Source organism: Oryza glaberrima, chromosome 3 (assembly GCF_000147395.1).
Source record: "Oryza glaberrima chromosome 3, OglaRS2, whole genome shotgun sequence".
NCBI classification, from domain to species: Eukaryota; Viridiplantae; Streptophyta; class Magnoliopsida; order Poales; family Poaceae; genus Oryza; species Oryza glaberrima.
The window spans coordinates 14,573,055-14,586,661 of NC_068328.1; the positions used below are offsets into that span (position 1 = coordinate 14,573,055).

At 45.8% G+C, this 13,607-nt stretch overlaps 2 protein-coding genes across 2 annotated transcripts; both read left to right on the forward strand.

Moving 5' to 3' along the window:
• The first annotated feature begins 798 nt into the window (after window positions 1-798).
• Window positions 799-1,381, forward strand: LOC127764974 (non-specific lipid transfer protein-like 1). Its single transcript, XM_052289753.1, has one exon. It carries the CDS (start codon window positions 868-870, stop codon window positions 1,285-1,287), a length of 420 nt encoding a protein of 139 aa, XP_052145713.1. The 5' UTR covers window positions 799-867; the 3' UTR covers window positions 1,288-1,381.
• A 6,339-nt stretch (window positions 1,382-7,720) lies between these two features.
• On the forward strand, window positions 7,721-9,868 carry LOC127765124 (non-specific lipid transfer protein-like 1). The gene is made up of 2 exons (XM_052289960.1): window positions 7,721-8,175; window positions 9,465-9,868. The coding sequence occupies exons 1-2, from the start codon at window positions 7,812-7,814 to the stop codon at window positions 9,635-9,637; spliced, it is 537 nt and encodes a 178-aa protein (XP_052145920.1). The 5' UTR covers window positions 7,721-7,811; the 3' UTR covers window positions 9,638-9,868.
• The last annotated feature ends 3,739 nt before the right edge of the window (window positions 9,869-13,607 follow it).

Consider the following 13,607-nt stretch of genomic DNA (forward strand, 5'->3'; position numbering starts at 1 on the left):
GGTAGGGTCGGATAATATATCGCTCATCCAATATCCTATCCCATATTAATTATTCTTCGAATTAGATTCGAGAATGGATGTCTATTTGTGTCTCTAATTCATAGATATTGAATATAATAAGATAATTAAAGTATTAAAAAGATATATCTCTACTATTATAAAAATTGAAGATGTTTTTCCCGGTATTTTGGTACGTCATCTGTGTATGAGTCCGTTTTCAAGTTCGTTTGATTTTGAAAATACATATCCGTATTTGAGTCGGTTTTTAAAATCATTCACTTTTGGTAATACAAAAGGAATTATACAAGAAATCTGTTTAAAAAAACTCGCATGCTAACTTGAGACGATCGGACTCCTAACTGCATCTCATGATTTTCTAAATATATATATATCCAAGAGAACTCCCACAATGAATTTCATCTTAACTAAACCATATAACAATAACAAGATTAAAATAAACTTCACACGTTGCAATGCACGGACATTTTTTCTAGTCAAGAGAAAAATAATACATTACATGTGAGCTCGTAAATAGTGATTAACCAATCTTTTATCATATTTATTGGTGTATTTCTAATAGATTTTTATACATATTTTATAATTTGAGACAAACGGGCGGATGTATATCTTCCCATATCCTAACCCATATTCTCTAACGAATTCAGATAATATTCCCGCGAGCCTCGAATCGGGTGGATGGGTGATCGAAAAAATACCCGCCCCATCTTCACCCGCAGCTATATAATATCATCCATCCATCATCTACTCGTTTCCATTTCTTGGCACCACCTCCGAGGCTCTGACTTCCTAGTTCCCACTTCCGAGCAAACCTAGCTAGTTGCTCACCGAGTCACCGTAGAGCTAGCCATGGCAGTCGCCGCAGGATCCGCCGCCGTGGCGTGCCTCCTGGTGGTCCTAGGCCTCGCGGCCGTGGCGGGGGTGGACGGCGCGACGGCGAGCTCCCACCCGGCCCCGGCGCCGGCGCCGGCGCCGGCCGTGGACTGCACCGCCGCTGAGGCGCTGAAGGTGGGGGCCTGCCTGGACTACGTGACGCCGGGCAACCCCCCGCGGAACCAGCCGTCCAAGGCGTGCTGCGGGGAGGTGAAGGGCGTGCTCAAGGACATCGCCGGCGTGGGCTGCCTCTGCGCCGCCATCTCCACCCATGCGCTGCCCCTCCCGATCAACGCCACCCGCGTCTTGCACCTCCCCGCCGCCTGCGGCGCCGACGCCTCCGCCTTCACCATGTGCCTCGGTCAGTCAACGTACTTTGATCTGCTTCTTCTTTAATCTCTTCTTTTGTTGGGGGTAGCAAGTTTACAAATTCGTACATCCAAATTGCCTTGAATTTCAAATCTTATACTTTACTATCTCATCACCAAACCGTGCCTAGATCATGTTTTAGCGCCTCCTTTTTATTCTAGGATTTAGTTTTCAGGTTCGCAGTTTGCGTTAGGTATGTTTTCCATCACTTACAAAACAAACCCGAACGTCTATTCAGCTTTGTTTGGATCACTCGATCGAAGAGTATACTCGAAACAGAATTTCGTTAAATTGATTTAAGAAATTCAACTCGACAGACTTAATTGGCTGGTAGTACTGCTTGAGCTTAACAAACTAGTGAAACAAACATTGTTCTTTCGCATGGGCTTTAGTCCCTTTGGTTCATATTAATGGTATAAATGGGGGCCGCCATTCTGTTCCAAATTCAATCCCTTCAGGAGAAAACAAAATTGTACTCCCTCCGTACTTTAAAAGAAAGTCGTTTAGGACAATGTTTAAGTCAAACCTTGGAAATATAAATCATGAATAACCCTCAAGCTGTTGAGTTTGAAAATATAAAAATTATATGAATAGATTTGTCATGAAAAATACTTTCATAAAAGTATACATATATCACTTTTCAATAAATATTTTTATAGAAACAAGAAGTCAAAGTTGTGTTTTGGAGATCGTGTCGCTGTCCAAAATGACTTCCTTTACGAGTACGGAAGGAGTATGTCAGCAAGGAGGGTAATACTACTTGTGCAAAGTCAGCGCTAAGCACATGCTAACCATTGAGTTGATGCTGACTGATCCTTGCTCCCAAAAGAGAGGCTGGAAGTATTAAGCAGTAAACAACAGAAAAGCATATGACATCACGATCTAATTAATGCCCAGCTATGTACAATGTATGTGTCAGCTAGTGATCAGTGTTTTCAAGCTGAAATGAATGGCATTGGATTGTTGCTGCTAATAAGTAAACGTGCCTTAGTTTTGGATAAAGAGACACGACTGCCACTGGTAGCCTAGCGCTTTTCTTACATCTTACATTAAAAAAAAAAACAGAACCAAACATGCTAGCAGCTGCAAACACATGCATCCAATCCCCAATCTGTTCGATCTGAACAAATCCAGCACGCATCGCGCTAATCCACTACACACGAGCTCACCGTTGCACAATGCACATGCATGTTAAGGAACTGGGCAAAAATACAAAGCGCAATGCACACACAGCATAATGCGAGTAACAGGAAAACTTAGATTCAACAAGGTGATAACCACAAGTGGATAGAAAAAAGAAGTCTTGGAATTACCAAAAAGAAAAACTCACCATGAGGCGTGATCAAAGAAAAAAAAACCCTCCAGGGACGATGGTGGGAACGAATTGACCACCGAGGCCGCCGAGTCCCCCCTCCATCTCGTCCCCGGTGGATTGCCAAATTGCCCGATAGCCGAAATCGACTCCTCCCCACGGTGAACCACTGAATTGCCAGAGGTAGCCGAATCGCGCCCCTCCTGGCTCCCGCAATCTCAAAATAAGCAGCGTACGCGAAAGAGAAAAGGGAAGAGCAATCTCACTCCCGTCAGTCCTGAAAGGGTTTGAGAGGGAAGCCACACATTTGGTGGCATATCTCATTGATATGTATAGCAGGAGTACAGCCTCATCACAACTATAACGAGAGACTCGGTACAGTGTGCGTATGAAGTAGTTGATCGGGCTGCTACCTATCCATGCAAAGCTATCCATGCAAACAGGCTATGCCAGCTATACAAGATGTACACTACGCTAACACACCCCCACAGACTCAGCCAGGACGGGAGTTCACTAACGTTGAGGCTGGATCTGAAGTCGAGGAAGAGTGACGACGTCAGTCCTTTGGTGAAGATGTTGGCGAACTGAGCGGACGACAGGACATGAAGAACTCGAACTTGGCCAAGAGCAACACGCTCACGGACAAAATGCAGGTCGAGCTCAATGTGTTTTGTTCGTTGGTGCTGCACAGGATTAGCTGACATGTAGACAGCGGAGATGTTGTCGCAGAAGACAACCGTAGCTCGGTGAAGTGGTTGAGGAAGCTCATGGAGGAGTTGTCAAATCTAGGTTATTTCGGCGACCGCGTTGGCGACGCCGCGGTACTTGGCTTCGGCACTTGATCGTGAGACGGTAGGCTGGCACTTGGCAAACTAAGACAGCAAATTGGAGCTGAGGAAGACGGAGAAGCCCGACGTCGATCGGCGAGTGTCGGGGCACCTAGCCTAGTTGGCGTCCGAGTAAGCGGTGAACTTGTGTGGCGACGAAGCCGACAGAAGTATGCCGTGACGAAGTGTACCTTTGATATAGCAGAGAACTCGCTTCACCAGGTTCAAGTGACCTTCACATGGATCATGCATGTGTAGACATATTTGTTATACTGCATATGCTATGTCTGGCCTTGTGAATATCAGGTATTGGAGAGCTCCAGCCATGCTGCAATATGCTGTCGAGTCTGCAATGGCAACGCCTGTGGTGGCAGACAACTTGGACGAAGTGTCGACCGGAGTTGAGCATGGCTTGTACGACGTCATGTCGGCGCGATCAAGGAGATCGGTGGCATATTTCTCCTGATGCAGGAGCATTGTAGTGCCACTGCGATGGACTTGGACGCTGAGGAAGTGGTGTAGAGGGCCCATGTCCTTCATCGAAAATTCCGAGCTGAGGGCTTTGACGATGCGTTGCAGCAAGGAGGCACTTGATGCTGTCAATATTATGTCATCAACGTATAGTAGAAGGTACGCAGTGCCGAGAGAGCTCCGGAAGATGAACAGTGAGTCCGATTTTGCCGCTGTGAAGCCAAGTCCAAGGACAAACGCTTTGAAGCGCTCGAACCAGGCCCGGAGAGCCTGTTTGAGGCTGTAAAGAGAAGGGTTCATGCAACATACGGCATCGGGGTGCTTGGCATTGATGAAGCCGGTAGGTTGGCGACGGTAGACTGTTTCTGAGAGGTGACCATGGAGAAAGGCATTTTTAACGTCCAGTTGGTGTATTGGCCATTAGGACGTAAGGGCTAGGGAGAGGACAGCCCGAATAATGGTAGGTTTGATGACGGGGCTAAATGTTTCGCCAAAATCAACACCGGCCTTTGGGGAGAAACCGCGGAGAACCCGTCATGCTTTGTAGCGTTCAAGGGAACCATCAGGATGGAATTTGTGTTTGAAAACCCATTTCCCGATGATTACATTGGCTCGGGGTGGTGGAGAGACAAGTTCCAGGTATTGTTGGAGGTGAGAGCCTGGAATTCCTCAACCATGGCTGCATGCCAATTCGGATCATTCAGGGCTGAACGAATAGACTTGGGAATAGGTGACAAAGTAGTGGCCGAAGCATGGAGGTTGAGCCGCTCGCGCGGGCCGCGGTGAATGCCAGAGTGAGACCGGGTTTGCATGCGAAGTGCTGCGGCAGCTGTAAGAGCATATGGTGCACTGGCAGCTGTAGAAGCATATGGGTGCAATCGGCGCAGATGGTGCAGTGGCGGTGTTTGGTGCGATCGGCGCGGTCGGCGGCGTGGCAGTGGCTGCTGTTGGCTGGGTTGCAACTAGCGGTGCAGGTACTGCTGGGATGTCAAAGAACGTAATATGTTTCATCAGGCGAGGCAGTGGTGGTGGCTGCAAAAGGGAACACGTTTTCGTCAAAGACGACATGGCGAGAGATGATGATTCGGCGAGAGGCGAGATCCATGCAGCGGTAACCACGGTGGTTGGACGGATAGCCGAGGAAGACGCAAGCCGTCAAACGGGGAGAAAGTTTATGTGGTGCAGTGGAGGTGAGATTTGGGTAACATAAACAGCCAAAAACTTTTTGGTGGGTATAGGAGGGTGGTTTTTTTGTATAAAGCTTCATGTGGTGTAGAGAGATCGCCTTGCACCAGGTTGGAGAATTTAGCCTGTAGATGGATCGCCTGTGTGGTCTTGTTGTAGCGGAAGAGGTTCTCGATGGACTGCCACATGGAGGCGGCGGTGCCGCCAGGGGCTATGACGATGCCGAGTATCTCCTTGGAGATGGAGCCGTAGATCCAGGAGAGGACAGTGTAGTCCATCTGTCGCCAGTCGGCGTCGATGGGTGGCGCGGAGGGGCTTGCCGGAGAGAGGTGGTGAGACAGCTCGAAGAGGGTACGCCAATGGGTGTAGTTGGACTTGGAGAGGTCGAGGACGACCGGGACGAGAGACTTGATGTGGACGGCGACGGCTTGGGACCAAAGCTGGGCACAGGCTGTCTTGGCTACTTCAGCAGTGGCGGCGGTGGCGGCAGTAGCGCTAGCGGCGGAGTCGTCTTGAGCCATCAGGGAGGGTTGGAGTGATAGAGTTGTGGAAGCGGGAGATGTGGATCGTGAGATCAATCTGATACCATGAAAGGGTTTGAGGGGGACGCCACACATTTGGTGGCGTATCTCATTGATATATATAGCAGGATTACAGCCTCATAACAACCAGAACGAGAGACTCGGTACAGTGTGCGTATGACTAGGTACAAGTAGTTGATCAGGCTGCTACCTATCCATGCAAACAGACTATGCCAGCTATACAAGATGTACAGTACGCTAACAAGTCCCGTGAACTCTTCGATCCTAAAAGGCCATTCAACGCGAAGAAAATTTCATATCTACCATTGCATAACTCAAAATAGCTTCGCTAGAATACCACTCTCAATAAGGACATTTTCGCCAAAATACCATCCCGGATGAAAATGCCCTTGCCTCTACCTCTTCCGCCTCCGGTACGAGGAAATGGCAATGGCACGCGGCACGGTAGCAGCGAAGATGAGGAGCAGACGACGACGGTCTTCTCCGGCTCCTACTTCAATGCAGCATCAGACCAACTTCTCGCCTTTGGCCTCTGCGACGGCGCCGCCCCTATCGCCGGCGAGTTCGTCCGTCCCGCCTCGACACACCACCTCCGTCACCAGCGAGTTTGTCCCCATCAACATGGACGACGTTGGCAGGCCTCCTCCCATCGCGGTGGGTAAGATGAAAGGCAGGGACGACGGGTAGGGTAGCACCCCTATCGCCACCGGCAAGGTGGAACCGGTGGCACGACAGTGGAGGTAGCCATTGCTGTCGGCAAGCTCTTGTGGTATTAGTGCGAGGAAGAAGAAGAACTGGGGCATTTTCGTCCAAAGTAGCATTTTGGTGAAGACGTCCTTGTTGAGAGTTGTATTCTAGCGAAGCCAATTTGAACGATGGTATTCTAGCGAATGCAACCTTATGCGATGGTAGATACGTAATTTTCTCCTCAACGGTTCGCCTAACCTTGCCTCTCACCACCCGAAGCGTCGTGAGTTAATGGGTTGGGAGCGAAAAAATGCCACCCGTTAACGAATCCCACATCAGAAACCGAAGCCTGATTCCTGCACCAATCTTGAAGCAATATTTATGGCCCACAAAGTCATTTGAAGATTCCAAATTTTCACTCACCTCCAAAATAGAGCAAAGCTAGGAAAAAAAGAGAAAATTCTTTAGATACCCATGAGTTTTCACACAATCTTTTATGTGCCCCTAAATTTTACCTCATCCTTTATATGTCCCTAAGTTTTTATTTTGATCCCTTCCATATCAATGTTGTGAATTAACTGTTAGAACCAAAATGATTATATTGCCCTTTGCTTTCCTACTTTAAGAACAAAAGTTTCGTTATAAAAAAAGCTTAATCTATAATAAAATTAAAAGGACATGATTATTGATACCAGATTTTGAAAATAAAATTTAAATTTTCAAATATTTTATAAAAGATAACGAAATCCACAAATATGTTTTATTCAGAATTTGAAAACCAAAAAATGTTTCTTATTTGGTTTTAAATTTCAGCGAAATTTTGAATAAAATTCATCAAATCTTATTTGAAACTTATCTAAAAATCTAAGTTTTAGTTTTCAAATTTATGATCAAGTAATTATGTCATATTTGTTTTTATAAACGAATCAACTTTATGTTGAGAGCCATGTTTTTTTTTCAATCAACTACTAAGCATATGACATAAGTTACCAGACGTTTTGACTTTGGTAAATATCAAACTACTCTAAATTTGACTAACTCTGTAGAAAAAAGTAGTATATTTACAAAACCAGTATATTTGATTAAATTTATAATTGAAAAAATTTTCATAATATATTTGTGTTGGGTTAAAAATATTATTACTTTTTTTTACAAAATTAGTCAAACTTAGAGTAGTTTTTGACAAAAGTCAAATCATGTTATAACCTGAAACAAAAGAGAGTAGATATTTTGGGACAAATCTAACGGTCAACTGACAGCCAACTTATATAATGAGTCTATAGTGGATAAAAATGAAAACTTAAGGGTACGTAGAGGATAAAGCGAAATTTAGGGACACAAAAGAGATTAGACGAAAATTCATGGGTACATAAGATATTTTGTAAAAAAAAAAATCCATCTCCCCATCCCCAGCAAGAGCTATAACATCCATCCATCCATCTATTCGCTTCCCTTTCCTTGCACCTCTCCTCCGACTTCCGAGCAAAGCCAAGTTGCTCACCGACTCACCCGTAGAGCTAGCTAGCCATGGCTGTCGCCGCAAGAGCCGCCGCCGTGGCGTGCCTCCTGGTCGTAGGCCTCGCGGCCGTGGCGGGGGTCGACGGCGCCACAGCGAGCTCCCCGGCCCCGGCGCCGGCCGTGGACTGCACGGCGGAGGCGCTGAAGTTGGCGGACTGCCTGGACTACGTGACCCCGGGGAAGACGGCGCCGAGCCGGCCGTCGAAGCTGTGCTGCGGGGAGGTGAAGGGCGCGCTCAAGGACAGCGCCGCCGTGGGCTGCCTGTGCGCCGCCTTCACCTCCAAGACGCTGCCCCTCCCGATCAACATCACCCGCGCCTTGCACCTCCCCGCCGCCTGCGGCGCCGACGCCTCCGCCTTCAGCAAGTGCCTCGGTCAGTCACCCTTCTGCTTCTTCTTCTTGTTTACTCTTCTTTGTTGGGTTAGCAAGTTTACAAATCTTTACATCCAAAATTATACCTTGAATTTCAAATCTTACTTTACTTTCATCACCAAATCTTTCTAGGATTTAGTATGCAGGTTCGCAGTTTGCGTTAGGTATGTTTCCATCACTTACGAAAAGAAACCCGAACGTCTATTCAGCTTTTTTTTAGGACCATTCGCTCGATCGAAGAGTATATGCACAAACAGAATTTCGTTAAATTGATTTGATAAATTCAACTGAACAAAATTAATTGGTTGATACTGATAGTACTGCTGCTGACGAAGATGAGCTTATCTTTCTACAATAAAGCGTGAGCATTTATAACAAAATAGCGAAACAAGCATTGTTCTTTCACATGGGCTTTGGTCCATTTGGTTCACAATAATGGCATAAATGGGGGGCCGCCATTCTGTTCCTTGTCCACAAACTGATGAGCTAGCAGTATTATTAGTTTTATATTCTCTACCTTTTTTCATTATCTTGTTGATTTGCGATCGATCGATTGCATGTGAATCCTAAATAGCTAACTAGCAGAAAGATAAAGACAAGAGCATGTAGTCGAAAGAAACTTTTTTATCATCCTAATCACATCAGTATCTTGCAGGCAAGTACATACAGAAACTTTTACCATCCAAATCACGTATCTTTGAATGCATTCCTATCTTACTGCCCTCTCCTGAAAAGGACATGATATTTTGCATTATTGCGCAAATCGAGCTAGATTAGAACAAGTAATAGTACAAATTGATTCCTAGAGATCTGGATCTTGGCCAACTTGTACATACTGATTGATAGTGCAGCTAGCTATGCAGTCACGGGGTTAGTTAAGCTTGGCTTAAGTCACGGGAGCGTCCAAGCTGCTGCAACCTTACTACTAGTCAGCTAGCTAGGCAGCCAAAACGTAATGCGAATTCTCGACTAGATCTGAGCCCAGACAGCGGCATGTTGATTCGTGGCATCGCTGAGAATGACAGCCACTACTACAGGACACGCAAATGCTCTCCATCTGGCACTCTGTGTGATCAGGCTAGCTAGCTTTGCCATCCAGTGTCTAGACATTTCTGTTCAGTGGACGTACTACACTACTAGTAGTAGCAGTAACAGATTTTGGATTGTACCAAATTGACGACAACTGATCGGTACAGTATGTGGTTTCTGCATTTTCCCTGCCCTATTTTGCTGGCAATGAGCATGCGTAGACAGTGATGTTTCTCTCTTGATTAATTTGTGAACTTGCAGCACCGGCGCCGTCGCCGTCCGTGGCCCCGGGGACATCGTCCGGCAGCGGCGGCGCGGCAGCGGCACCGGCGAAGGGCGCCGCCGCAGCGAGGTCTCCGATGGCATCGACCACCGCCGTGCTCGTCGTCGCCACCGCCGTGGCAGCTCCTCTGCTCGCCTTCTTTCACTTCTGATCGAGGAGTCCTTTCGTAGCCTCATTACATTCTACAGTTTGTCGTTGTGATCGTGATTAGACTCGGTGACTTTTTGTTGTGACAATTGAGTTTACTGCATGCATGCACCCTGCCGTGATTAATTTAGCTCTCCAGAGTGAGCATTCATATTTAAAATAGTTTCCGTGAGTTATTTTTAATTTGTATCGTTATATGTGCATCATATTATTAAGAGCGGTTAAATTTGACAAATTGGCTACAAAGTATTTTATATCAGAGTTAATTGGATATGACATTACAAATTTGCCGTATTGAAAAATAAGGAATTGCAAAATATCATTCGATAGAAAACCTACCTTCAAATCTTTACAGATTTTGAGCCATCGGATGTGCTTTGTAATTCGTGCTCCTGCTCTTCTCTTTAACTCGGGTGACCTTCTCGTCTTCTCCGTCACCGGCGGCACCCCAAACTTTGGTAGCGACCTACATACTACTAGGGTCCAAGATTGGGAAAAGGGTAGGGAGGGGGAGGGGAGTTCACTGGCTTTAAAGGGATGTTCGTGTGAGGTGTCAGCCTAGCGGTGGGTGGTGAGGTCCCGCCGCTGAAGTCGCAGGGTCGAAAAGCGGGGAAGTGGGCTGGTGTTGGCAGTTGTGGCAAAGCAGAAATAGTGGTTAGGAGGTGACGGCTGGTGGTGGCAGATCCAACGACTATGGGCTTTTCGGCAGCCAGCGAGGCCGATGGCACTTGTCTCCAGCGTTGGTGCAAGTAGTGTGCATCTGGCTCTAGTTAGCAGCGATAGCGTGAGGAGGATACAGGAGTTGAAGGAAAGAAGGAAGGGGTTTTAGGGTTTGGTTGTCTAGCACGAATCTTAAAGCCATTGGACGATCTAGAATTTGTAAGATTTCTAGCAGGTTTTTGGTCAAATGATTCATATGCAATCCCTTGAAAAAAATACCAAATTTTACAAAATTCAAACTATGTCATTGCCATCAAGTGTTTTACCTCCTTCTCCTCGAACACCATTCCATCTGGATATGAGGCCAAGGGGTATCTAGCTCGCACCCTCTATGGGCCAGAACTGGCATTGATGACATCACATTAGTGCTGATTTCATTGAACTAACACATGGCAGGGTGCCGGTTTTTTACACGAACTAACACCTTTAAAAGAATTATGTGCCAGTTTTTTTAACTAACCAGAATAAAAACCATCAACTCGAGCAGTGCACTTGGAGGAGGGCAAAAACATTTAACTCTGAAAGCACGTCAATGCCCTTGACCACTCCAATCTCCTCTCCCACTCTCCCTATCACCCTGATGGACGAGTCTCCTCTAACATGGATCACTAACATACATACAGTAACTCAAAGTCCGAGGGTAGTATGTGGACGGAGCTACACTGTGGTCCCTGTGGTCCATGGACCACCATAGAAATCTAGCCCAAGGCCCATCACCCCTATGCGTTACTTCTAGAAAAATATCAATGGCAACTGTTTTGCTTCGTTTTTTCGCTGCAACAAGCACCGCGTCCCTTCGTTTCCATCGCAATTGTCGTACCCAATTTTCGATCGCGCGAGTCGACGAGTCAGCGACGACAACCAAGGCAGTGAGGCACTAACGTGTGACGGCGGCAGCCGCGGGCAGGCAGGCAGCGCGCAGCGCCGCAGCAGACCAGCGGCATCCAGCATGGAGCAAGCAGTCAGCAGCACTCATCGCCAGCAGGCATGCAGCACCACAGCACAACACGGCAGTAGGTTCTCAACTTCTCATCTCCCCCTCCAGCCCTTGCTTCTCTCTTTCTCCTTTCTCCTCTAAAGGCCCTAGCAGTAGGAATTTTCCTTTAGGTTCAATTGTTCAATCTCATTTCAATTTTAGGATATCCGATTGGAATTGGGATGGTAAATTGAAACCTTGCAATCCTGTATAATCCCATTGTAGATTTGCTGAAAAATGAAGAGGGGTGGAGATATTTCATCTCTTTTTTAGAAATAAGAAACTTTTAGACTTGTTTATTTTAAGATATTTGTAAGACCTCTTTAATTTTTTGATGAGAATATGGTTGTTAAATTTTATCTCTGTGCGTACGTCGGCATATTACATTCATAGTGTTAAAAATAATAAGTTGACTTGGACCACCCCACCTTGAAAACCTGGCTACGCCACTAGTGATAGAGGGTGATAGAGAGTCTGACCCCGATCAAACCAACAACTGGTGATGACTCCCACTGTCACAACCCTAGCAAATGAGCGGGGATGACTCCCTACCACTACGACCCTGGATCTTGAGCTCCTTTCCCACTCCTCTGCCTCTCCTCAGGACCTCAATCCGGCTCTCCAGCTCGCCCCTCCTCTCTACTATGGGGTCTAGATCAGACGGATCCAACAGATAAAGGTCGGGGAGCAGCGAGATCTTCGTAGATGGAAAGAGTACACCTAATAATTTAGAATCCCTTATCATAGTGATAATTTTAAGGGGCTGCCTATGTGCCTTTTGATGTAAAAAAAAATCTCAAATCTTGCAAATTCTGGACCTTTGGATCACTTTGAGATTCATGCAACATACCTAAACCCTAGTTTTTCTCCTTCTCTCATCAGTTTGCCCGTCGTTGCTGCTTTCACGCCCTCACATGCTCCTCCACCTCCTGCGGCATTGCTACCTGGCCTCGTCGGCTGACCTAAAGGGGTCAACAGCAACGAGGTCCACTAGCTGGCCTCCTCCCGTCCCCCCCCCCCTTGCCACCCATCATGTCCTCTTCCCCATCTTCAGTGGCTCCCTGCATCGGATTCGCCAACGGATCCACCACCACCGGCCACCGCCTCCTCACCAATCTCGTCGTTTGCCCCCGCTGCCAACACCGGGCTACCGCCGACTACCAACCCCGCAGCTCCGGTGCCTCGCCGCCCGCCTGTGTCCACTACCCACAGCCATCTCTCAGCCCCGGGAAAACCCCCTTTTCCCTCTCCCCCAACCCCAAACCCTAATCCATATGCCCCCTGATGGAGTTGGAGTTCTCGATAGCACCAAAGAAGAGGGAAGCTTGCGAGAGTCGGAGGAGAAGAAACACATGCACGAATCTTGACACGGATCAAAGTGTCCAAAATACGTAAGATTTCATTCTCAAATTTTTGTCGAATGCTACTTAGACAAATCCAAAAATTTAAACCTGTAAATCTTTTATATTTGTAGATGGAGGGAGTAGGAGTCAACTTATGTAGTGTACATGGGTAACTACGTATGGTTAAGTATGATAAGTTGAAGCCTATTTAGTACAGCAGCTCAAATGACAAATCTTTTTAAGACTTTAAAGTACTCATTGAAATCAATGGCCAACACATCAGTAACTATATATACTGCTGCCGTTTTTAAATATATACTACCTTCGTCCCATATAAATTATAATTCTAGTTTATTTAGCATATATTAAGGTTTGAGAACAAAGACTATGATGCCCCTTATTTAATGGTGTATAGATAAGAGTGAATGGGTAGTTGAGTGTAAAATAGGGAGAAATTTGAATGGGAGTAGGACCATTAGTACTCTATTGTAACAATTATTTTGTGACAAATTTAAATCCAACAAATACAATTATTATGGGAAGAGGTAGTATGGTGCAGTTGACATTTATATATAACATTTGACTGTTCATCTTGTTAAAATACTATATTAAGTATTAATTCCTTTGTTATGATTTGTGTTATTATTAAATGCACTTTAAGTATGAACTATACTTTTTTATATTTATATCACATTTTTAATAATATGAATGGTTAAGTGGGCAAAATTTGCTATAGGAAACTATATTGCTCCTAGTGTCCGAGAGCAAATTTAGTTTTGTGCCTTTCGCCACAGAATATTCTAGTTTTATGGTTCTTTTCTAAAAGACATGTGGTTTATTTTAAAATAGAGAGATAAAACTTTATAAAAGATGATTTTACACATGAACCGCCTTGCATTAATCAAATTTAAAATCATTTTGGTAGAATTTAAACA

Excerpts from the sequence above, each read along its gene's own strand:
- LOC127765124 (XM_052289960.1), top strand. The coding sequence starts at position 7,812 with ATGGCTGTCGCCGCAAGAGCCGCCGCCGTGGCGTGCCTCCTGGTCGTA. Across the intron at positions 8,176-9,464 it reads CGCCTTCAGCAAGTGCCTCG|CACCGGCGCCGTCGCCGTCC; the intron begins GTCAGTCACCCT and ends GTGAACTTGCAG.
- LOC127764974 (XM_052289753.1), top strand. The coding sequence starts at position 868 with ATGGCAGTCGCCGCAGGATCCGCCGCCGTGGCGTGCCTCCTGGTGGTC.